Raw genomic sequence first — 25,919 nt, forward strand, 5'->3', positions numbered from 1 at the left:
CTAACTATGTTTTCGATAGTGATTATTGTATAACTTATTCATATTAATACTATATCCGGGCACACATAACAAACACAGAAGAGATCAGATTCAGAGAATGGGTTGTTCTACTTTTTTCTTCGAATGACCCCTGCAGAAAAGCTGTTTCATTTATTTTTTAAAAATCAGATGCGTGCAAAATAAAATTTTGATTGTTTTCTTCGTCGTGCCCTTGTTGATTCAGACTACACAAGAAAATAAGACAGTTGCCTTTAGCATGCAAAACAAATAACACATAAATGCGCTATTTACCCTTTCCATCGATCGGGATAGAAAAACATTTTTCCTATATCCTTTCTGAATATCAATAGAACGAGATATTTATATATTCAAAAGTGGTCAGCTGGTCGTGGTTGTTGATAAATGTTCTTTAAATAGGTAAAAAAAACCCAGTCACACTCTATTTTTTTAATTCATTTTATGAATATGCAGGCTATATATACACATTAAAATTAATGACTATTCTGTATCACTATAGAGTACAGCTAAACCTTCCGTCTGATTTGAACGTCCTTCAAACTCTTTATGCCTAGACGCAGCCATAGTATCCATTCTGCTGCACCATACACTTAGCAACGAGACCTTGGAGTCACCTTCAAGTATAAGAATAACGATGAATTTATAAGACAATCCCAAAATCTAATTTCATGCGCATACCAAGTTGTCCAGCTGTAGTCTATTTCTTAAAAAACCCCAACAAATATTACAAGGAAACGTAGTTATATAAAGATGCAACCGATGCAATTAATTCAGATAAATAAAATTACCGGCCATGGAGCATCATAAACGCCCAAGTAATGTAAGTGAACTCAAAAACAAAACTCATGGCAACTCAAGCGATAAATAAAGAAAGAGTTCAGAAATTAATGGATGACCTGATTCAAATGACAGTTGAGTGACCGTTCGTTGGCTTTTATTAACTGGCACCGTTTCTTCTGAGGGACCAGAGAGTGCTCTTTTATAGAATTTGTCATGTTTCTTGTCTTCAGAAAAGAATTCAGTTCTTTCTCTTTCGGTAATATCATTATAACTAGAAATAACTACACTATTACAAACTGAAACAATCTATAATCAATTTGAGAGTTGCTATAAAAGTTTTACATCTATTGTGAAGTGCAGATAAAATCGAAATTCTACACACGCGCCACCGAATTTTGAAGCAAATAAATTTAACATATATGGTCATGATATTAAAACTTATTCCTCATAAAGAAAACTCTGTCTTATACTTATATTCAGGCTAATCTTAGACTGCAACATGAGGCTCTGTTAAAGATTCCCTCTTCTTATAAACCACAGGCAAATAGCAAAATCTATCAAGTCATCTCTCAAACACAACAAACGTAAGGAAAATTTGAGCGGTGTGCTTCCAAAGGTAGTGATAAGTATAGTATTTGTATAATCAAAACAAATAACACAAATGAACAAATAACACATTTAGTTTGTTAATAATATGTACAACGTTGTTTTTGCTTGTGCACACATTCAATTCAAGACTTTAAGAATAAAACGAAATTATGAAATTTCTTGTACCCGTTGTTCCCATATAAGTTTCATTGGCTAATTTGCACCTCCCCCTCCAACCCCCATTAATTGTCCGATGTTCTCGTCTCACAGTCTTCATCTTCAACCCAAGCTGCCAACTGGTGTCAGCTAACTTACTCTTTTGCAAAATTTTAATGGAGTTACTATTACTGATAAATACTTAGTGATTTAAATGCGACCTCGCACTGATTGCTGCTTATAGCCTTAACTAGGATGAAATTAACGGCTAGACCACTTTGTACAATATTTCAGTAAACATCATAGTTTTGAATATTTACCTATCTAGTTCGAGCCATGCCTGTCTTGTTTTCGACTCGTGATCATCTAATAATTAGAAATAAATATTTTAATAATTTTGGAGTATATGACAAAGAAAAATCGAGCATAAATGGTTATTTCATTTATAAATATGGATATTATTGATTGGAATCTATATACTAATTTAAAATTGAACAGAAACAAAGGTTTGTTTTATTTTGCCCTGATATCATAATTTTAAAGTATTTGATGAATTGCAAACAACTCTTAGGAGTAAATACCGATTTTCTGTATGCATAATTATGTCGATCCTACAAGTGAAATATAGTAATATACATAGTGTTATAGTATAAGTCAAAGAATTAAGATAGTCTTTTAAAAAAAATTTTTCAATTGAGGGAAAAAGTTACAAGATGTTATGAGAAAAAAGTATGTTCAAGCACAATAAGACGACGGCCTCTGGGAAGGCTTAAGCAATTGCAAATGGTTTAAAAGCGAAAAAACAGGTCAGTGGAGGAATGGAGAGAAATGGTGTTTTCAGATGAATCAATTTTTTATGCTAGTCCCTGTAGAAGCATAATGTTTGTAAGATGAGCTGTATCGTCATGAATACCTCGTTTCTTATAGAGTATCTTTGGAAAATAACATACAGAAAATTTTATAAAGTAAGAGCTTACAGAAACTGAAACTTTCATCTTTGAAAACTGGGATGGCATTGATGCCCATTTATATATTTAGTCTGAGATTATTGATGATTTGTTGTTTTCAAGTAGTAAACGATGCTCGTGCATGATGGTGCTACCAAATACGAAAAAAAACTGTGAAGTGTTTTAAAACACAGCATTTCTGCTTACTCGTGATTATTATAAGAGGTGACCTACAACTTTTGCAAAGTACTTTATGTTGTATAAAATACAGAAAAGTACGTAACATATTTAAATTTGGCAAGATTATGTAAAATAAACAAATTCCTCAATTTATTTTCGTAGAAAAACTTGCATACAACTTAACATGCGTATTTTTATTAAGAATGTTTAATATCGTATATTATTTTTTTATCTATGCATGCAAAGTGATATTTTCTTAATTTCCCACAATCTGATTGGCAACGGTGGGGGGAAGCTTTTTGCGATGTCTTGACCGTGGTACACGAGTTATTTTTTGCAATGTATTTGCTGTGCGACTTAAAATTTTAAAATCGATTTAAAAGCAATGTAAATTGTTCAACAAGAAAGCAAATTGCACTCAGACCGTAGTTATCATAACGAGCGTAAATTTTACCATCCAGAAAAAGTGAACTTTGTAGAAAACAATCAAATTTCAGTACAAACAAGTCCCATCGGCCTTTTTGTAACACAATTTTTTCAGTATAAAAAATTAATATTCTATTTACCGTCGAGGTCGGTTTTTACTGAAAAAAATTCACTCAGCCTCAAAAGTGTCCCTTGGCCTTCGGGTGCTGGTTTAGTCCTCGCGCTTAGAATTTTTCCGAGTCAACTTTTTTTTATACACCATGTATATTTTCTCCTAACAGAGCTCCCAGACAGTAAATAACAAAAATATACATTTCGCCAAACGATTTCATAGATATTCGTTGCGGTGCGTTTGCATGAACGCAGCTCTTAAAATTAAAAGTTTGGTGAGATAAAAGAGAAATTAACGTGTAGCCTTATAAGATAAACTAGAAGAAAAAGAGAGATTAGTCACATAATTAACAGTTGATCACTATCACATAATGAATCACTATCAATTTTCTATTCGAAAAAGTCTTACAACTGACACATGGGTCTTTCTCAAATTTGCAAGGACTTTCAGAGACTTACTGTCATTGGTGGCAGTTATAGAATCATCAAGATTCTCTTCATCAATATCTACATCATTGCGCAGATAGTTAAAAAGTTTTGCGTGCATTTTGGAGGTCAATCTCGAGCAGCGGAGAAATGTTTCCAATTCCACCCAAAGTTGTCGATATTGTTCGTCACTGTAAAAATCAAATATATGTTCTGATAGAGTTATGATTACGTATAACTTCTCGAATTTGGCAACAACCAGAAAAAATGTTGGTGAACAACACCTATATGATTCCATTCGTGAGTTCAATTGCTAAGGCGCAATCAAATAACTTACCGCTTAGGTCCCTTTCCTCTGAACCCAAAAGAGGCGACAGGTAAAGGATCATTTTGATTTTCCATCATTTGCAAAGCATTGATGGCCTGAAAAATGAAAATCAAACAATTTAGAAAAGTAAAGTAAAAGACAAACTCCGTATTTTGAGATTACGAAGTATGAATCAAAACTAAACGCAAAAACACTGTGAATTTTCGACTTTATTTCTTGTAAAGTCATCCTCAGACAGAATGATATAAAGCAGTATCTTGTACAACAGTATACGATGTTGCTTGGACTTCGGTATCTTAATCCGCATGAGTGTTGAATATGTATGTGTACTGCATGAGGCTGGCTTTTTGTTTTTACTCTAATTTTCCAGTCATTTGGGTAAAAAAAGGAGTTAATTTATGTGACTTGAAACGAATCGTTGTATACCTTGTACAAGAAAAATACGTTTGACACAAACAAAAGCAATAAAATATTTGAAGAAATTTTGGGTCTTCATGGGAAGAGTGGAAGCGTCCACTCGCAGCCGTTTACAATGCTTTCGAATTCAATCTTCCTCTCGTGAAAAGGTAAACAAAGCTTTCTCATGCCAATAAAAAATAAAAGTAACTATGATAAAAGACCTTCATAAACTTCTGTAATCACTGAATCGATATATGAAGACAAAACATCGCAATAAAAACTAATAACAAGTAGCTAGCATCATATTCTCGGAAACTGTTTGCTGTTAATAAATGATTTGTGTGAATTTTTACCACTAATCATAATTACATGTTTGTAAATGTAGATCGTCCAGGTTGGTATAGTCCTGAGAAGGACTGTTTTTGTTGTTGTTCACTACTGTTAACGACAGACAAACGTATGAACAACTCAAACGAGACCCAACACCATCACTAGTACGCAAACTTAACAGCAAGATCTTCTCTATGAAAAAATCTAACATTATATCTTAACGTATTTACTATCGACTCAGATGTTCAGTACCACGACCACCCAGACTATACGGACTACCAAAACTTCACAAGCCACAAATACCCATGCGACCAATTGTATCATTCTGTGGTTCGCCTACTTACGAACTCTCAAAGTACTTGACTGACATACTGCAACCACGTACAAACAAATCAAAACACAAGCTACAATCCACTGAAACTTTCATTAAAAAACTGAGCACTATACAAATACGGGACAACTATATACTAGTGTCTTGATGTGAAATCACTGTTCACCAGTATTCCACTTAATCTGGCACTTACTTGTACAAAAACCCTCAATACAAACACCACGGACGTACTGCCATTACTGGCTACTGGAGGCTACTAGAGCTCTGCCTCACCTCGACTTACTTCCAGTACAAAGGTACAAACTACAAACAATTACATGGAACAGCAATGGGCTAACCCATTTCTGTTGTAGTTGCTGAAATTGTAATGCAATCTATAGAGGAACGGGCGCTCACGACTTACAACTATGCACTACCTTTTTGGTTCCGCTACGTAGATGACACAATCACAGCACTACATGCAGACGAGATTGATGACTTTCACATTCACATCAACAAACAGAACAGCCACATACAATTTACCAAAGATGTCGAAGAAAACGGAACTCTTCCTTTTCTCGACTGTCTGGTAAAACATGACAATCAAAAACTACGAACAACAGTTTATCGCAAGCCAACACATACCTACCGACTACTAGACCAATCATCTTACAACCCTACATCACACAAAGCCACCATAACCAGAACATTAACAAGACGTGCACAAATCATATGTGATTCACCGGACGCTCTACACAACGAAAACAACTATATCAAACGTGTTTTTGACAAAAACAACTATAACTCTGACTTTATCAAACGCCACACTTACAAACCCAACGAACCGAACGAAACGAACAACTCAGTGACAACAGCAACGATACCTTACATCAAAGGTACGTCTGAGACTATCTCGCGTATCTTACGACCATACGTTACGACAAGTACTAACGTACATAAAAGACAAAGAACAATCCAACGAACGAGAAGGTACAGTTTACAAAATAAACTGCTCCGACTGCCATGCCTCCTATATCGGGGAAACTGGCAGGAACTTAAACATAAGACTTACTGAACACAAACGAGCTACAAAGAAACAAGACAAAACTAATCACATTGCCGAACATCACCGAATCACAAAGCACAACATTGACTGGGACTCGGCAAAATGCATTACTTACAGTACTGACTATAGAACGGCTTACATTAGAAAGTTGGTATACCAACTTGGAACAAGCCCCCCTGAACAGATCACAGCAATTACCGGCACGTTACAAACGACTTATTCACAATACAAACAAACGATCAACTAAAAACATTACACTTCACACTAATTCACAATGACAATACGCAGTTGACACTCACGCATTACAACTAAAAACATCACACCTAAATCACACATCACAACTAAAAATATTTCACTTCACACTAATTCACAATGACAATACATATTTCCTGTACACACAATACAATGACGTAAGAACCAGATAACAAATACGGCTAACTTGACGTTTACTCCTCATTTGACTCTGAAGATGACTACCGCTAAGGTTGTCGAAACGTCAGTCAACAACAACAAAAACAGTCCTTCTCAGGACTATAACAAACCTGGACCATCTACATTTACAAACATGTAACACTTATATTTACGCTCTCGGGCATCGAGCACTGTTTTATACGGAGAATCATCACAATATATTAAGGATTCTCTGGATTTTTATTTTGAAATTTTTATTAAGCTTTCAACTCGGTGCTTCGAGCCTTCGTCAGAATATAAGAATATATTATTTACAAAGATTTTGTAGGCGCTTGGAGCGTCTGATTGGTTGGTTAGTAGTTGAGTTGATATTATTGGATGGTATAAGATGCGTTGTCATGGTTTCGGGTGTATAGATTGCGTTAATGAAATTCGAGTGTCTTATTTTAGTCGTTGTGTTATTAGTTTGTTGTTTTTATTTTGTCTTTAGTTGTGAATAGATGATGGGGATGTCAATATGTCTGTTTATTGTGTTGTTGTCTTTGCTGTACCATGCCTCTGAATTCTCGTGCGTGTTTTGTCTGTGCGCGTCCAAGAAGTTGTGTATTTGTCCAGTCAAATGTGTGGTTGGTATCGTAGGTATGTTCTGCTGGTAGTGATTTTGGGTCGCATCGTTTGATGGCATTCTTGTGTTCAGTGAGTCTTGTTTCAATTTTCTTGGATGTTTGTCCTATGTACTGTTTGGGGCAATCTTTACATGGTATCATGTAGATCGCGTTGGTTGTGTCAAATGTCGTTGTTTGGTCTTTATGTTTAGTGAAGTATGATTTGAGTTTGTGTGTTGGTTTATGTGCGATGTTTATTTTGAATGGTCGGAGTAGTCTTGATGTCATTTCTGATGTTCCGTTTATATATGGTAATGTCACTATTTTTACTGGTTCGTCTGTATCTTCGTTAGGTTTTTCAGTTTGTGGTTTGTTGTGTATTTTGTTTAATACTTTATTGATAAAGTTTCGTGGGTAATTGTTGTTTATGAATGTAGAGTATAAGTAGTTGCGTTCATTCTTCTTGGCTTCTCCGACCCAACGACTCCTCCACTGCCAAATTCTATGGACTACAAAAAATTCACAAAGAAAACAACCCGCTACGACCAATTGTATCTCTTCCTGGATCACCTACGTATCAATTGTATCTCTTCCTGGATCACCTACGTATGAACTATCAAAATATCTTTCTAATATTCTGCACCTACAAGTCAAATCATCACATCATACTATCAAAAATTCCACCACTTTCCTCACCAATATTAAAAATGTAAAACTAAAACCAAACGAAATCATGATATCTTATGATGTAGTGTCACTTTTCACATCCATACCACTAAACATAGCCAAACAAGTCACAAACGAACTACTTGCTAACAACAACTCGTGGAAAATCACAACCGAACTAGACCAAGACGATATCATCGACCTGCTCGAGCTCTGCCTCTCCACTGAATTCTCCTTCCAAAATTCATATTACCGACAAATCTCAGGAACACCAATGGGTTCTCCTTTATCCACCTTCCTTGCAGAAGCTGTTATAGAACACCTTGAAAAGCAGTCAGTCACCAACAACACATACATCAGACTATGAAGAAGATTTGTTGACGACATCTTTGCTATGACATCTTTTCCATCTTTATATATATATATATATAAAAGGGAGAATATTCCTGGATAAAAGAGCGCTCAATATCCTATATATTGGAAGAGCGTAAGATAAAATGAAATAAAATCGACAAGTTTTTGTTGTCGCTACTCAAAGTTTCACGCTGTAGGGCGATCTTCAGGCAACTGACAGATTATTTATTAAAGTAAATGGTTTGAACCCGGGAATATCGTTACATGTTTGTAAATGTAGATCGTCCAGGTTGGTATAGTCCTGAGAAGGACTGTTTTGTTTTTGTTGACTGACGTTTCGACAACCTTAGCGGTAGTCATCTTCAGAGTCAAATGAGGAGTAAACGTCAGGTTAGCCGTATCTGGTTCTTACGTCATGGTTGAACCAGAGTTGTTGACGTATGCGTCTGACGTTGCTTGCAAAACGTATGTAGTTGTTAGCAAGTTGTTCGCTCTTTCGTCCAAATGATCGCAATAAAGTAAATGGTTTGAGCCCGGGAGTATCGTTACATGTTTGTAAATGTATATCGTCCAGGTTGGTATAGTCCTGAGAAGGACTGTTTTTGTTGTTGTTGACGTTTCGACAACCTTAGCGGTAGTCATCTTCAGAGATTATTTATTATTCGCTGACTATATAAAATTGATTAAAAGGTGTTATGTTACATGACGACATGCACTAAAGATGTCGGAACGTTTATTTAAAATGTTCTTTTTACGTCCTTTTAGGATAAGTAGTCTTTCTTCAAAGCAAAGACGGCAGGTTTTTTGGTTTTTGTTCGTTGGTGGAAGTTGTTTGACGAAGTCCCATTCAATGTTGTAGTTTCGTTTGTTTTCTTTCAGTGTCCACGTGTATTTAGAAAGTTCTGTCTCATTGCGTTATTTAATGTTCGTAATTGATTTAATGTGGCTTCGGTAACGTGTTTTAAAAGCGCATGCAGTAACACCTATATATGTTTTTGTTTCGTTGTTGTCAGTCGTTGTCACGTCGGCTTTGTAAATGACCTTGGGTTTCAGGCAATTTCCATTTGTCGGGCATAGGTCTTTCTGTCTGCAGTTACAGTTCTTTGGGGGTTGTTCTTGTTCTGAGTAGATTCTGGGTTAAGTCTTTTTAAAATAGTCTTGTTGTGACTTGTGGGCGACGTTAATATTAAATGGTCGAAGAAGTCTGGCAGTCATTTCTAATATTAACGTCGCCCACAAACCTACACAAAAACTCAAATCATGTTTCACCAAACATAAAGACAAAACAACAATTCATGATACAACTGACGCGATCTACATGATACCATGTAAAGACTGCTCAAAACAATACATAGGACAAACATCAAAGAAAATCGAAACAAGACTCACAGAACACAAAAACGCCATAAAACGACGAGATCCGAACTCACTCCTGGCAGAACATACCCACGGAAACAACCACACATTCGACTGGACAGAAACTAAAGTACTCGGACGCGCACAGACTAAACACGCACGCGAATTTAAAGAAGCTTGGTACAGTAAAGACAACGACACAATAAACAGACATACCGACATACCCATCATATATTTACAACTAAAGAAAAGGGACAAAAAATTACAAACAACACCAAAACTACAACCTTACACTCTAATAATATTAACACCGATCATATTAACCATACACAAAAACCCATGGCAACACATTCCACCCCATCCAATCACATTAATCTACTCGTTAATCCAATTAGACGCTCTAAGCCTCTACAACCTAAAAGCACATGTAAATAGTAATTTCCTCATTCTGATGAAGGCTTGAAGCAACGAGTCAAAAGCTCAATAAAATAATTTTTAAAACAATCCGGAGAAACTTTCATTTTTTATGTATTAAATGCCTGGATTACCAATTTTCAAACTTATATATATATATTTGTCTTAAACTTCCTTTAAATAGATCAAACTGCCATTCAATGGAAATAATTTATTCATTCTATACTGTATTATATTTTCATAACACTATCATTCGCACTGAAGATGGCATTGGCATTGTGTTAATGTCGAAACATGTTTGCTTTTAAAAAAATCGTCGTCGTAAAATGTTTTTTAATATACACAAGTAATAAAAATGTCCAAGAAAACATGCACACCAGAAGACAATACCTTTGTACATTCGTTGAAGTCTTCATCAGTAAGATGTTCTTTCAAACTTACTGCTTTCAGAGGTTCTAAATGTTGCTAAACGAAACGATATAAAAAAATGTTGCACAGTAACAATGCTAGATCTAGCAAATCCATATAATGTTACAAATATAACTTGGTTGAATCTGATAATAATTTCACATTCAATGATTAGAGAATGTGCACAGGTTAGCAAATTGGTCGACTATTGTCTCCACGATTTTCCGGAAAGTAAATTAAAATATGAAATGATTTGCCGTTTATATTACTAAGTTTAACTTCTCCGTTGTCTTTAATTGCTTGTGACAGGAATTTTTTCATTGTCTCGAATAAAGCATTTCTTAAAACTATATACTTTCTTTGAAACATTGATATTTCCAAGATTATTTTTTCAACTATTAAAGTAACCCCATGAGCAAAAAATTTCATTTGCAATATCAAAACTATATGTGTACTGACAAACGTATCACTGAAAAATTTTTTCAGTTTAATCAAATCGTCTTCTTCTTATGGCGTTAAAAAGGTTTCCTTTCGGTGGATCTTGCCTGTTGTGGCAGAAAGTCTGCGTAATTTCAAATTCTGATGTCATCCAAGGTAGTTGGTTTATATATATCTTGTATTAAGGAGTGCATCGCATGACATCACAAAAGTAAATGGTTTCAAACGACGGACAAGGTCTATTAGAAGGAGAATTTTTGCCAACTTTAAACAGACATAAAAATGAAACGATTTAACGAACTCAAAACGTTTTATCACCGATAGGCTGGAAATCCCACCTAGCCTAAATTTAACGTCGCAATCAAAACTTTTGCTGAAAGGGCCACTTTAAATATTTTGTTTGCGTAACTTTCATTATTGTTATATACTAATTTTGATCTATAAAGATAAGGATTGTCAACAAGATGTAAAGCAATTTATTCAATTTTCGGCGACAACAAATGCAAGTTGAGGTACGTGAATTACAAAATTATTGACCATAAATTTTCTTGTAATATCACAAAATACAGTTACAATTATAGTTCTTAGAGATCTTTTACTGAAGACAATGAAAAATTATTGTTATAGGAGATTCAAAAAATTCAATTTTACGACAGGAACGCTCGATAGACACAATGCAGACAATATATTAATAAAAAATATGCTACCATTAAGAAAACACTTGACATCCTAGTTGTTCATTAGGATGTCGTTATTACTAACTTTGCAAAATTAAAAAGGATATTCAACATGTTTTTTAATAACTTACAGCCATCAAATTAAAAAGCACTGTCTCGTTTATCACCATAGGCCACATACGAGTAGAACGTTCCAGTCTTGACACAGCTAAAACATAATTTGTAAGCAGACATTATAAAATGAGAGAAAAAACAACTGATTAGATCAAAATAAAAATACCAAAGTCAAACATTAGAACAACAAGCAAAATAGGCGCACGTATATACCTTTTTGGAAAGGTACAATTCCTTTCTGTTTTGTTCCGATTAATGGCGCAAGTCTATTATTTTTCATAAACTCGCCAAAGTCCTAAAATAATCAGGCATACTGTCAAAGGCATGTAAGAGGAACACCGAATTATAGACTTGGAATTTCTATGCTACTGTAGCTCGTTCCTCAATGATAGGGGCGTAGGAAAGAACATTAATGTGGGGAGGATATTTTAGAATCTAAAACATATTGCTAAGAGTACCAATCTACACATATTGCCAAGTAAAAGCCTTTAAATTATAGCTAGACCCGTCGCCCAATTGTGCATGTAATAAAATAATGAAATAAAAGAATTGCGTAATTTTTTGAAAGCCTACGCAGCTACATGGTAGATACATATGTTTTGTAGGCAAAATAGACTACTAGTAAGCATTTTCATAGAAAATGGGGCAGTCAAAACGCAAAGGGTCACGACTGTCATTTGAAAATATAATATGTAAAAAATAGCTATTTTTTTGGGAGGGGGGGCAAAAGAATTTTGCCCGGGGCATGACCCCAGGCCCACCGTTTGGCTACGTTAGTTTCCACCCCCCCAACTGCATCTGACACCCTTGCTCAATGATAACTAGGGATCCAATAGTGCAAAGTTTCAAAAGACAAATGTAGTTCAACATTTCAAATAAAAATCGTTGCGATGAATTATGTCTAACCATGCCGTTTTAAGGACTGCAGAACTGAAATTAATTTTCAAAAGTGCTTGACTGAATTCATTTTAGAAGAGCATGCTCCAGACTGAACAGTCTGTTTATGGCACAATCCTTTGTACCAGTATTTTTAATTGCAATTACAAATTGTACATGTTTCCATGAAGTCTTTATTTCCTTTATAGCTTTCATAACAAGGTTTGATATGTGACGTAGTACTGACTGAGCAATAAAAAAGTAAAAATGTTTGAGAATTTTTGACATTCTAATGAATCTGTTTCGGTTGAGTATGATGCAGGATCATTGCCACCCTTTTCATAATACTTTAGAAGTCCTATCTTTCTTTAATTATAAATTAGATACATTGTTGATGACTGACAATCTTAAGGTTACAATTTCTGGCAGAATGTTTTTGTTTGTTGGTTTTGAGAGATATTGTACAGGAATATAAAGGTAAGGCTTTTCATTTGCTAGTTATTTATTGAAACACGTGTTATAAACAAGCAATGAACTATACTGCGCAGCGATGTAGCAATAATAAAAGTATAAAGTCATTTCTGTAATTATACTTTTAACCCATGTTCGCATTTTAATTATTAACTCCAATTTTGGCAATCGCAATATTGTATTTCCAGTTTCAAAATTACATAAATTTATGTTTGTTGATCGTTTTGTAGCAAAACTTGTGCCTTGGTTCAAAGTTAAAACACAGTGATGGAAAACCGCAAGAGACGCATTGTTTTGCATTGCTTGTTTACACATGTTTCAAGTAGCTATATACAAATGAGTAGACAATCGCAAAATCCATCGCAGTGCTCGTACCATTTCGTAATCGTCGTTCAAGCTAACTTGTGTCCGCTCACTGACACTCGCACGACTTTGAATGGTGAGCAGGCCTAATGCTGGGTATTTATTGTGCAAAAATCGCTTCCTTTTAACAAGACTACGAGATATCACTAAAACAGAAATTCGGTAGTCTTTGTCGATGACACGGGTTTGAAATTTCACTTGTACATAGTGCTTGGCTGGCAACACTTTTAACTATGTCAACACTGGTAGCCAGTGGCGTGGTGGCAGGGGGGGCCAGGGGGGCCAGGGCCCCCCTAGCTGTTGATTTTGGGGGGCGCTGAATTGAATACGAGTCATCAAGTTTTAAAAATGGGCTATAAAAAATTAAAAACGCATTTGAAACAGAACAGTTATTTTCGCAGTTATATATTCAGTGAATGAAGTTAATTGAGGGAATTAGGGAAGAAAGGAAGTAGACAGACCAAAATGAAACCTTGTAAGGGGGTCGATTAAAGAATAAGATATTGACGAGCATTCTATAATTAGATGTTTCGTTTGTGGCCACAACGCCTGCATGATTTGTCACGATGACTGTAGACAACATACATGCAGGGGAGAAACTAGAATGCTAATTGGGGGGGGGGGTGAATATTCATATATTCAGCTTTGCCCTGTTGATTTCTATTGAATTTAACATCGCCAACAAAAGAAATCAACAGCAAGGCAGAGCTGAATATTTGAATATTTACACCACCCCCTAATTAGACTTCTAGTTTCGCCTATGCATACACGGCCAAATTGTCCTCTTAAGGGGGCAACAAGGCCTTAAATGTGTAATTTTTTGCCTATCTTAATCAATGTTTTTTGCTTCCCTCACATACAGTAATCGTTACTCGCCTTGTATCTTATTATTAATCCAAGCGTAATAATATATTTTTAAAAATGACAGTAGTGCAGTCATCGGTAAATTGCTATCATAATGCATAGTCTAACATGAAGTAGCCCTTAATGATACCGCAGCATGTACTGCATTGTTTGTATTGTGTTATTTACATTTTCATCGTTACGACGATTCATTTGTCATTTTCAGTAGTAAAGCAAGCTATTATACGGTAAAACATTTTTATATCACTTAAAGATTTATCCGCAGTTATCGAATGTGCATAACAGCATATATTTAATTGAAATTAAGATATTTTTTAAACAACAACATTTGAAGACCAATTAAATTAATGTCTCAAAATGCAAAACTATCATTTTGAGCAGATGTAATACAGATGTAATTCACACAACAAACATTTCATTTGATAATTCCATTTGTGTTGGGAAGCGTATTTTAATATTATTTAATGTACATCATGGATCATGGTGCAATGCTAAAGACTAACTGCAATGTCTAATTCTTTCAACACCACGAAGAGAAAAAAGTCGGGTGCTGAGTATCGAAGATTAAAGAAAGCTAGACGAGAAGAATTTTCAAAACTTGGGGGGGTTTCGCTTGATTACTTTAAACCTATACAACATGACCCACCATGCATTTTGTCACAAACAACAGAGGAGTTAGAATTAAAACTCAGGGAAACGCCAAACATCAGTGAAGACCTTAAACAAGTGCATGCGCAAGAAACGTCTGAGTCGACAGATGTAAACGATCAAGATGAGTATACTTTCAAATCAATCAAAAGCAATGATCCTGTTGGTGAATGCCCTGATATTGACAGCTTTGTCAATTCAAATGAACGTAAGGAAGGCGAAGGCATCTCAGAATCTGCTGAAAATATATTGAATCGAAATATTTCTATTGATACGAAAGAAAACACGTTTGACCCTGGGACAGTTGTTGATCTTAATCTCAGCATTAGCGAAAAAAGGCGTTTACTTAAAATGAATCCGTGCCAACCATCCCAGTTTATTTTGAAACAAAGGAGGGTAGTACAAGGAGATCACACACTCGCTATTGCTCCCAGCAGGTATTTTTCCACGATGATGGAACAAGACGAAAATGGATTTCCTATTCACTAAGTGAAGACAGCTTGTTTTGCATACCATGCATTCTGTTTACAGATGTAACGTCTAGGGGGGAAAATATTCGGTCAAATCAAGGAAAAGCTTTTGCAAACATTGGTTTCTCCAAATGGAAAAAGCAGTATATTAGAATTCTGGAGCATGAAAAATGCAATTCTCATCTAAACGCAAAAGTTGCAGAAGCTCTTTTCCTTCAAGAAAACTCAATATCGGATCAGTTTCATCACCAGGGGAAAATCGAGTCTGAAAGACGTAAAAAGAAAGTCGTTTTAAACAGTTTTGAAACGTGTGATAGATGTTATTATGTTTCTTGGAAGACAAGGGCTTTCCTTTAGGGGTCACTGTGAATCACTGACAAATTTCTATGTTAATACAGGAAACTTTTTGGAAACGCTTAAATTATTGTCAGAGTACGATCAACCAATCAATGAGCATCTTGAGAAAGTTCGTGATCACCAAGTGAAGCAATCGACAAAGGATGGTGGTAAAACTGATGAAAAAGGAATCAAAGGACGTGGCTCATGGCTAACGTTTTTGAGCAACGATATTCAAAATAAGTTAATCAATATCATTGGTAAAGAAATACCTTCAGTAATTGTACAAAAAATAGGCAACTGCAAAGCATGGGCATTGATTGCTGATACAACACCCGATATAACTCATACAGAGCAATTGAGTATATGCGTAAGGCTTGTTAATGAAACTGGTGAGTGTTCTGAACACGTTTTGTCATGCCAAAAAGCAATTGGAACAACTGCACATGACCTATACACTGCTATTACAACAATATTACAATTGCATGGAGTTTCATTTGAAAAACTTGTTGCCCAAACGTATGACGGAGCATCCACTATGAGCGGATGTTATAATGGTTTGCAGGCAATTATAAAAGAGAAAATCGGAAACCACATCATCTTTGTTCACTGCTATGCGCATACGCTAAATCTCGTCTTATCCGATTCAGCTTGTGTTGTTATTGGTGTCATTACTCGTTTTGACTCTCTCGAAAAACTGCACGTTCTCTTTAATAATTCTCATAAAGTACACGAATTGTTTCAATGGGTTCAAAAGAATGAAAACCTCAAAATTTTTTCGATTAAACGTCTTAGAAAAAGTTCGATGGAATGCAAGAGAATTTTGTCTAAACGTATTTCTTTTGAGGTTCGAGTGCATCATGCGAGTGCTCCAAAAAGTAGCTGAGGAAAGATCGTTCACTGAAAGTCAGCGAGCAACAGCAAATGGATTGCAAGCAGCTTTTCAGACAAAGCAATTTGTTGCGACTGCCTGTCTTTTCCAAGAAATTTTTGGAATCACTGGACCTTTAAGTCGGTATCTACAGAGCGTAAATGCTGACTTTGGAAAAGCAATGGATATGGTTGATAGCTCAATTTCTAGAATTCAAATCATACGTGACAAACCAGAAAAAATTATTGAAATGTCCGATTCTTTTGCGTTAGATGTCGAATGGAGGTCTACACGACCTCGTCGTCGGCGACCAATGGACGGAGAACAAGCCAGAGATGATTTGGCAGATTCACCAAAAGCACAATGGAGGCGAGACACATTTTTTAAAGCGCTAGATTCCATTCAATCTTCAATGAAGAATCGTTTTGAAAAGAATCAACCACTAATGAAATCATTTGCTTTATTCGCACCCAATCAATTTGACGAGCTCTCGAGCAAGTACAAGACATCTCACGATCTTCAATCTGCAGTGAAAGCCTTTTGTGATGTGTATAAAATAGATTCCCAAAGATGCGCTACTGAACTGTTAAGCTTTGCAGAAACATTTAAAAAATTTCACTGTTCTCAGTTTACAACTCAAAGTGACCATGATCATAATGAGCAGAACTTTGAAACTATTGATGATGGTGATGGTGATGATGATGAAAATCATTTTGATACTGACATAAGTAAGCATTCGAATAATGCTTTAATTACCGAGAAGGCTAAAACTCCGTGATTCTTAGATGCCTTGAAGCTGCTTTGTTTTCCAAAGTACCATTTAGTCGACGCATACCCAACATTATGCAAAGTTTATTCAATTGCAGTGGCCATACCCATTAGCTCAGCAACTGCTGAACGTTCTTTTTCTTCTCTGAAGAGAGTAAAAACGAGGATTCGATCTACGATGGTACAGGAACGCCTGGAATCATTGCTTTTAATGGAAGTTGAAAGGGAAACTCTCCTTTCTATCGACAAAGATAGAATCATAACTTTACTTGCGAAAACCTCCCCAACGCTTGCAAAGGCATTAATATAAATATATTTTTCTATGAAAAACAAATAACGTAACAGACATGTAATTGCTTGATGATACTTGGTTTTTAAGTTACTTTCCTTTTTATGAAGATTCATGTTTGTGTTTTATAAAATAAAAATAACTAAAATACTTGAAAATAGCTATAAGAAAAGGTGAAAGGGGCGCAAAATTTGTGTTGGCCACCGCAGTAAAAACTATGCCACCACGCCACTGCTGGTAGCTACAACGGCAAATACGCTGATGCTAATATTCTCGACATTATTACAAATTGTAACTTACAAAATTTTCAGAAGGTAAATTCGTTTGTATTTTTCAATGGCTTTTGTAAGTGAATAGTAAGCATACACAGGCACTCGATGATTATCGCCATTTCGTGCTATTATTATCTACAGCGCAATATGGCGCATTCGCATTTCGACAATTTCTTTCGAAAAATAGAGCCGCTGGGGGGTAAAACGGAGGGCGAGACGTTAACACGTTAACTTGATCTTGAAGTATTGAAAAAATCGTTTGTTTATCTTGCGAACAGTCAAATAAATGTCTTAGTTAATATGAGTTGCGAACGAGAATTTACTTCTTCATAATCTGTAAGGTATTGGTAAGACACCACTAAATAACAGACTAACGTAAAATGAACATTGTTGTAGACACCCCCGTAAAGTTTACACAATGTATGACTCTTTTGAATTTTTGCCGCTCATCCCGATAATGCAAAGTTTCCATGGAAACTTTTCACTAAAAAAGAGCATACCCACGGAATTAGCAAAAAAAAACCCAGCAGAAATAGTCTTACATTAATCCTATAATCAGTAACTCTTCCTCCACATCCTTCACTGATAGATGGCGGGTCTTCCAAAGGAGTTCTGCTGTTGCCAAGGCAGTGAATGAACAAGTCTCCTAAAAAATACTTCTTCAATTTTCGACGTTATCATTAAAGCTGGTTTACTTTAAGTTCAAATTTTGACAATTTAAAAACTGATCAATACAACTGCACTAAATGGTGACTTGGGAAAAAATTCATGACTAGACACGACAATTTTCAATCCTTTATGCATTACTATCATGTACTTTTTTGTAAGAAAGGAAAAAAATGAATAATGCGGACAAAAAAAAATCAAGCCAAAAACAGGAAACATTACGAAACAATTTGAAAACGCCTGATTTTAGATGGATTATGGAAAACCAAAGATCATAAGAGAAACATAAATGATACAAAAGCTGTAAATTTACTGATCGTAAAAGTGGATTTAACAATCTTGAACAGTAGATGACCTAAACTATAATTCCTGAAAAAAACACACACACACACTAAAGTCTATGGATTATGGATGTGATACTCTTGTATCAACAGTTCATTAGATATAGCCATTATGTGCGCATTATATTTTCAGTTGTAAGTTGTTTCTTCTCTACAATACAAAAATGTCCAATGTAATATCAAGCTTTAGCAACATTGTCAGAAAATTTTAAGGACTAAAGATCCTTACGTCTAATCTCATTGTCGACCATTTGGGTGAACACTATAATAAGCTCAAAAAATATTAACAGCATACACATACCGGCATGACTTGTCAAAATATGAGATATCAGTTTGCTTCCAGACTTCTTAGGCTGCTCGAGCAGCACATTCTTTCCTAAAAACCAAAGTCAAAATGTTTCTGTTAAATGCCAATCAGATTCTTCACTACTATTCACGACAACGTTCTTTGCAGGGAAGACGATTAATAGACTCTCATTATTGCAAAAACTATTTTCCTGCACAAAAAAATCGTACAAATGTCTCGAAATACTCGTATAGAGTAAATGCCAGTAATGTATATTCACATCTCGACCAAAGACGAAGAACTAAGACATTTATGTTAAATAGTAATATATTATCAGATCGTGAATATCGTACAAACCTTGAAGTAAAAATGAAACCAGACAAGCAGCTGGGCGGCTATTGACCTAAACGTTTTAATGCTAAAGTGAAGTAATTTGATGAAACAACAAACGACAATGACTGGTAAAAAAACTGTTCCAATTTGCACGTGTCATCACAAGAATTTCTTTGATCTGCATACCTCAGCAACTGTAAACCTGAATACTCCAATACAATGTTGAGGTTCTAGAAAATACAATCACGGTTGAACAGAATATGTCTACAAACATTATAGCAAGTAAATGAACTTACAACTAAATCAACGCATTCTAAGTTATAAGCGCATGTCATTCTATAGACAGATAAGTACGTATAAATCTTTAGAATACCATGTTCTGTTACATAGACACCAATAAATGTCAAAAAAAACTTTCATTGAAAAATAAAGAAAAAAAGTAGCGGAAAAAGAAGTTATTCCGATCAGGGAGTGTACTCTCTAACAATTTTAAAACTGCTCGAGCATGCACAAAATTTACAATCGTAATGCACATTCTGTGCCGGTAATTTCCAAAGAATGTTTTAAAATTGCATGACTAAACTTGCGAGTTGGTTTCGCTACTATGCATAGCACGACTAACCAAGTGTGCTACCAACGTTACTAAACAAAAAACTTCTAGTTACGGTCCATTTTTTTCCAATGTACCGTACAACAATCACATCATCAGCACTCAATATTAAAAATCTCTACATAATATATTTATATCACATGAACTCTTAATAATTAAATATACCTGCATTACTAACAGCTTTAGGAGTCGTACACCAACGCAATGTGACGGTATCATTTAGAATTTCTTGCCGTTGTGACAATTCACATGGTCCTAAGATGTCTTTGCAGTATATGTCTTGAAAAAATGGTTAGCATGCTCATTTCGGTAGTAATGTATTTGAAATGTTAATACGACATTTAAAATAGACGACAAATTTCTTTATAGCATACATGTTTCGGCATCCTTTATGCCATCTTCAGTGCGAAGTGAATAAATATAGGAAGTTTACATGATAAGTTTTACATGTTTCTTATATTTATTCACTTCGCACTGAAGATGGCATAAGTATGCCGAAACATGTTTGCTATAAAGAAATTTGTCGTCTATTTTAAATGTCTTATAACCATTGTGCTCTTACGAAATTATGAAATATTAATACTGCAAACAAGGGTCGATATTTAACACGGAAAATCTATTCAGGTTCTTCTGGAATCATATTCGCAAATTATAGTTTCGTAAATCAAATTGAAACAAGAAAATCATAAGATCTTTTCTTATTGTGTCGTTTTCGTTGGAATGAAGGACAAAAGTGATAAAATTTTCCAAACAAAGCACATTGTTAATATAAAGGATACTAGGCATGACGTTCAGGACATTCGGGTACATTAACTAAAAGACGCGATCAGAACGTATGTCCTTGTTATTGCACTTTATTGCAAAAGTTACATTATCACTTCAGTGAAGTACATCATACAATATATTAATACATATCATTGCCAACCGCCACATTCTTTTGTATAATGCTGTCATAGACAATGTTTTTTCTCGAATAAAAACGTCGGGTTGCATGTCGTAAAATTCATTTCACAGGATAATACTTACTGAACATATCTAATTCATAATGAACATTAGAACTGTGATACAATTCAACGTCGTAATTCATTGGACCTCCAAGATGTTGCTCTTCCTAAAAATAATTAATGGCAACAATTTCTTTCAAAAACCCTATTTAGCGTTTCTATGCTTGAAATTTAGCTGTTTCTCTTAATCAAAAAGAATGCTTTTCCATTTTGAGGAAAAAAAGTTGGCAGTCACCTAAAAACTCAACAAACAGTGGTCGTTTCCCATAAAAGATAATTATCCACCACTTTCAAGGATAGTAGAATGATTTAGTAAACCGTCAAATTTTCGCGAGGGATCTGGGTCTAGGACGCCACCACGTCTGTCGTAAAGTATTTGTGATTTAGCAGACCTTTCTTACGACTTTGTCAAAGAATAGTATTAAACATGTTTCATACATTTCGGCATTTTCCTGCTGGCCAGTTTTTTCTATTTTTTTGAACTAATTTTTTGATATTAAAAACATACTGCAGTATATTTATTTCAATAAAAAATATAAATAAAAGAAAAATCATTGACATAAGGCTTTGTGACTAAAATTATTTTGACTCCGGAAAACCCCCGAAATTAGAGTAGGACCCGCGTTGTTTATTTGTTTGTTTTTTAAGCTTTAGGAAACAAAACATTTGCAGTTTTTACTTAAATGAAAAATAATAATAATAATGAAAATAAATAAATGAAAATATCAAGGATAATTCCTTATTTTTGTCCAAAAATTGAGTTTATTTCAGTCGTAGTCGATAAGACGTCAAGTTGTATGTTTTCACGTCGTAGTCGTCAACACTACTGCCGTCGTAGATTGAACAAGAAGTAAAAGACGCATACCACGCCATTTTCACGACGTCTTAGACGAAACGCTGTATTTGCAAAATCACTCTAATAACATCGAGCGTTTGTAGGAAAATTGATGCCATTATAACAATATAAATACAATTTTATGTTCTTTGATAGGGGTATAGTATTCTGTAATTCCTCCTTAAAGGGGTAGGGGGAGGAGAAAAGTCAAAAGAATCTAACTCCCGAGAAGAAAGTCCAAAAAGAGTAAAGGATATGAAAGGTGTAGTCTTTTCAAGGATTGCAAAAGAAAATAACTAAGTTCTAAGTTTTACAATTTTATTAAATCTTGGAAGAATATATTTACCCTATAATATGATATTTCGGAAGAATCAAAATAAAAAAGATGGGAGAGGATAGGATAGGAGAGGACAGGATAGGATAGAAGAGGACAGGAGAGAAAATCATTACAGGTTACTAATAAAAATAATTTCCAGTGTTTACTATTTTTGATGATTGTAAAATTGTAATTTAGATAGTATCGTATAGATTATGAAGTAAAGTTATTTTTAACCACGCCGAGATCATAATTTTTTACACGAAATATACTTAAAGGGGAAGTCTTGTAATGCAGCTTTGGATAGTAATATTTTCAAATGAAGCCACTTATTCATTTTTATCAACACATTCTAAAATTTGGTGGCAGCATATACATTCTTACCTATCTATGATTTAGCAATTGCTATTGAGACGTCTAAGTATTATATTATCAAATTTTGGCTAGGGTGAAAAGCGACTCTTACTGTTTAAACCATATTTTACAGTTTGTAATGTTACTTTAGAATGGGCCAAATTCTACAAATAATAAATAAAATATTGACTCATTAGAAAGAGCTTCAAAAAGTACAAGTATTTTTCTCGAGTCTGCCATCGGTACTTTTAAATCCTGAGTGCGATGACTCACTATCGAAGGCAATGCCATCTTCCTCAGAATCTGTTTCTTCTACTGGCTCAAAAGCCTACGGTTGAATCAATGCAGCGTCGTGTTATAATATTATTTCTTCTTTGCTTTCCTCTTTACTAGAAATTAATTAGCTATCGGTTCGAAGCTCGTTAAAATAACCTATATTTTGCGGGTCTGGTTGATAGTGTAAAGTAAATAAATACCTTTATTTGTTACTCAACCGCGCAGTTCCCAAACCGCTGCCGATTGCGAGTTTGCTCGAATGTACAAATGATTGCAAACGAAACAGGCAAAATTTCGTATTTCTTCTCTAAATATCTCGGCATCTATTGGTTTTTCAGTTTTCAGACTTTGTAAGGAAAGTAAAAATTACTTTTTCTATCATTTGAGGACAAGTTGTCGGAAATAAAGACTTCCCCTTAAAAAAAAAGCAGCAATGATGCAACAACTGACTGGCTGATATTTCTCACTTAAAAAGTTCAACCGGGTATTCATTTTATTTTATGTATAGCCTTTATTGTGAAAACGCCATTTTTCTTCATATTACAAGATAAAGTATAAACTTAACACAAAATACACATACCTTCATTGGGATACCAGTGACAACTGTAGTCTTAAGGTTAAAATGTCTTTGAACTAATGAAGTCATTTTCGATATCAGTTGGGAAGCATTGACTATCTGCACAGTGATGCATATGTTCTGAATTGGCTGCAACAGTATAAGATGTTTCAATTAGTATTAATGAAATTTGATTGATTGTTACTCATTTAAAGAACGAGTCTCACGGTAATGCTTCGCGCGCTTGTGTTTACTTCTGTTAACAAATACCGATATCAAATATAGAGTTGCATAAATAATTGACTGCAATATTGCAAAAAATCAGGGGCCGTTTGTATAAAGCTCTTAACTACATTTTAACTACACTTTTTGCAGATAAAAAGTAGTTAAATTTAACCACGCTGTAAGTCGGTAGTAGTATAGTACATGGGGGTTCGAGAGCACAAAAAGTGCTCTCATATCCCCCATGTACTATACTACTTTTAACCTTGGGTAAAAACTATCTTTAACAAACAATTGTTTTCAAAGGGGGTAAAAATCTCGAGGTTTCAATCTGTCGTTTAAAAATATGGAATCTATATGTTTTAAAAACTATCTTTAGAAATAAATGTTAAGAAAGCATCAGTTCGGAGACGATCCGGCATCGCAGAGCATGATGTGAATATTACGAAGTAATATTTACTCCATGCTCGAGAAGGGGGATGGGATCGTCGAGAATTCATGCGAGCCTGGTGGGTAAAAAATTCTAGCTTTAGCTAGAATTTTCGGCTCGCCCCCGTTTTGTCCGAAGGACGACAGAGGATTAATATATGCTCTTTTACAATCTATCGTTTAAAAATATGGAATCTATATGTTTTTGAAATATATAGGTGCGTTTAAATTTTACAAACAGTCTTTACAAACAAATGTTAATAAAGCATTAATTCGGAGGGGGATCGGCAGCGCAAATTTTAGCGTAGCTAAAATTGAGCAGGGGAATGGATCCCCCGAGAATTCTGGAACCCAGGCGGGGAAAATTTTTCACGAAGTGAAAAATTCGGGGTTCCCCCGTAGATTCGTTGAATATTCGAAGAATATTCGAGAATAACAGAGGCTTAAAAAATGCTCTTCAAAAAACCGTCTTTAATAATCAAGTGTTAATAATCAAGTGTTATTAAAATATCAGTATCAGCGATAGCTGGTTTTTTAGCGGGGGCGCGTGTCTTAGTGCATGTTTTTAACAATGGTTGTTTAATGTAACCAGCACATTTCATCAGCGCATGTATAATAATACAATGTTTTACAAATATCAGTATCAGCGATAGCTGGTTTTTTAGCGGGGGCGCGTGTCTTAGTGCATGTTTTTAACAATGGTTGTTTAATGTAACCAGCACATTTCATCAGCGCATGTATAATAATACAATGTTTTACAAATATCAGTAGCAGCGCGCGTTATAGTCTACGTGGTATATTTGGTAAACTAGTGACTTTTAACGATGGTCTTAAACTCAGCGCGTGGTATAAATATTCTTTAATAATCAAGTGTTAATAATAAAATGTTATTAAAATATCAGTAGCAGCGCGCTTTATAGTCTACGTGGTATATTGGATTAACTAGTAGTCTTTAACCATGGTCTTAAAACCCAGCGCGTGGTAGAAATATTCTTTAATAATTAATTGTTAATAAAGTATCTTTTTAAATCGTTGTGTCGGGCGAGAAATTTCAGGCAACTAAGCCTGAAATTTTGAGCGAACAATGTCATAGATGCTCTTTAAAAAACTATGGAATCTATATGTTTTTTTAATTTGTCTGTCAAGCGAGTGCCATATGTACATGTTTAACAATGTTTTATATAATTTTTGTTAAAAGTGTTTTTTACTAATTGTTTCAGGATTTTGAATTTTTTTGTATATCGCTTTTGTATTAATTACTTATTACAAACAGTTATGTGATATGTATTCAAACATGAGGATTATTCTTCATCTTAAGTTTTAGCTTGGTAGTTATCTTTAATAAATTTTTTTAATTTTTCGATTTCATCATTTACAAATTTTTTAGTTGATAGAATATTATCTTTTATAGTAGCTCCGAAATTTTGCGCAAAACCATTATATGACATAGATAATGTAGATTGATGTTGTGAATAAACTTGAATTTTGGTTAATCCATTAAATGCTGTCAGCCATTTTCTTTTCCATTCGTCATAATCAATTGAAACTGCAGATTTTTTTGGTTCAATAATAATATAAATATAGTTTAAATCATCATCAACACAGTATACGTAATATAAATCTAGTAATGCATTAACTATCTTTTTTTCATTATCATTTGTTAGTTTAATAATAAATTTTTTTTTAATCTTATCTGCCATCATATCTAATTCAATTGTTTTAGAGTTATCAGACGGATTTATTAATAAAAGTGTAAATTCAATAAATTTAACATTATTAAAATAAATTCTGACAGTATCTTGTCGGCTATTAAAATTTTTATAATTTAATTGATTGCTATGGTATACTACTTTACCATTTACTCTGCTATCAATCTCATTCTTTGTATAATAGTTAGTTAAATTAGAGGTCAAAGCATACTTACCATCAGCTTGTGTTTTAGTATAATAGTTAGT

At 34.6% G+C, this 25,919-nt stretch overlaps 1 protein-coding gene across 2 annotated transcripts in view; it reads right to left on the reverse strand.

The window, feature by feature from the left end:
- Positions 1 to 432: 432 nt before the first annotated feature.
- LOC124446334 (integrator complex subunit 13-like) overlaps positions 433 to 25,919 on the reverse strand; it is a 64,149-nt gene continuing 38,662 nt past the window's right edge. Inside the window, exons 6-20 of one of the 2 annotated variants that reach the window (XM_046997183.1) lie at positions 23,338 to 23,463; positions 20,999 to 21,083; positions 20,138 to 20,251; positions 19,549 to 19,592; positions 19,387 to 19,432; positions 19,045 to 19,119; positions 18,279 to 18,382; positions 11,722 to 11,803; positions 11,526 to 11,602; positions 10,262 to 10,336; positions 3,970 to 4,055; positions 3,666 to 3,823; positions 1,863 to 1,908; positions 915 to 1,069; positions 433 to 632 (exon numbers count right to left, since the gene is read on the reverse strand). In XM_046997183.1, the coding sequence (XP_046853139.1) occupies positions 499 to 632; positions 915 to 1,069; positions 1,863 to 1,908; positions 3,666 to 3,823; positions 3,970 to 4,055; positions 10,262 to 10,336; positions 11,526 to 11,602; positions 11,722 to 11,803; positions 18,279 to 18,382; positions 19,045 to 19,119; positions 19,387 to 19,432; positions 19,549 to 19,592; positions 20,138 to 20,251; positions 20,999 to 21,083; positions 23,338 to 23,463 (1,407 nt within the window). In that variant the 3' untranslated portion in view covers positions 433 to 498. The remainder of the gene's footprint in view (positions 633 to 914; positions 1,070 to 1,862; positions 1,909 to 3,665; positions 3,824 to 3,969; positions 4,056 to 10,261; positions 10,337 to 11,525; positions 11,603 to 11,721; positions 11,804 to 18,278; positions 18,383 to 19,044; positions 19,120 to 19,386; positions 19,433 to 19,548; positions 19,593 to 20,137; positions 20,252 to 20,998; positions 21,084 to 23,337; positions 23,464 to 25,919) is intronic. The other variant, XM_046997184.1, reaches the window with a different exon arrangement.

The sequence above is a fragment of the Xenia sp. Carnegie-2017 genome, unplaced genomic scaffold (assembly GCF_021976095.1).
Source record: "Xenia sp. Carnegie-2017 unplaced genomic scaffold, XeniaSp_v1 HiC_scaffold_22, whole genome shotgun sequence".
Lineage (NCBI taxonomy): Eukaryota > Metazoa > Cnidaria > Anthozoa > Malacalcyonacea > Xeniidae > Xenia > Xenia sp. Carnegie-2017.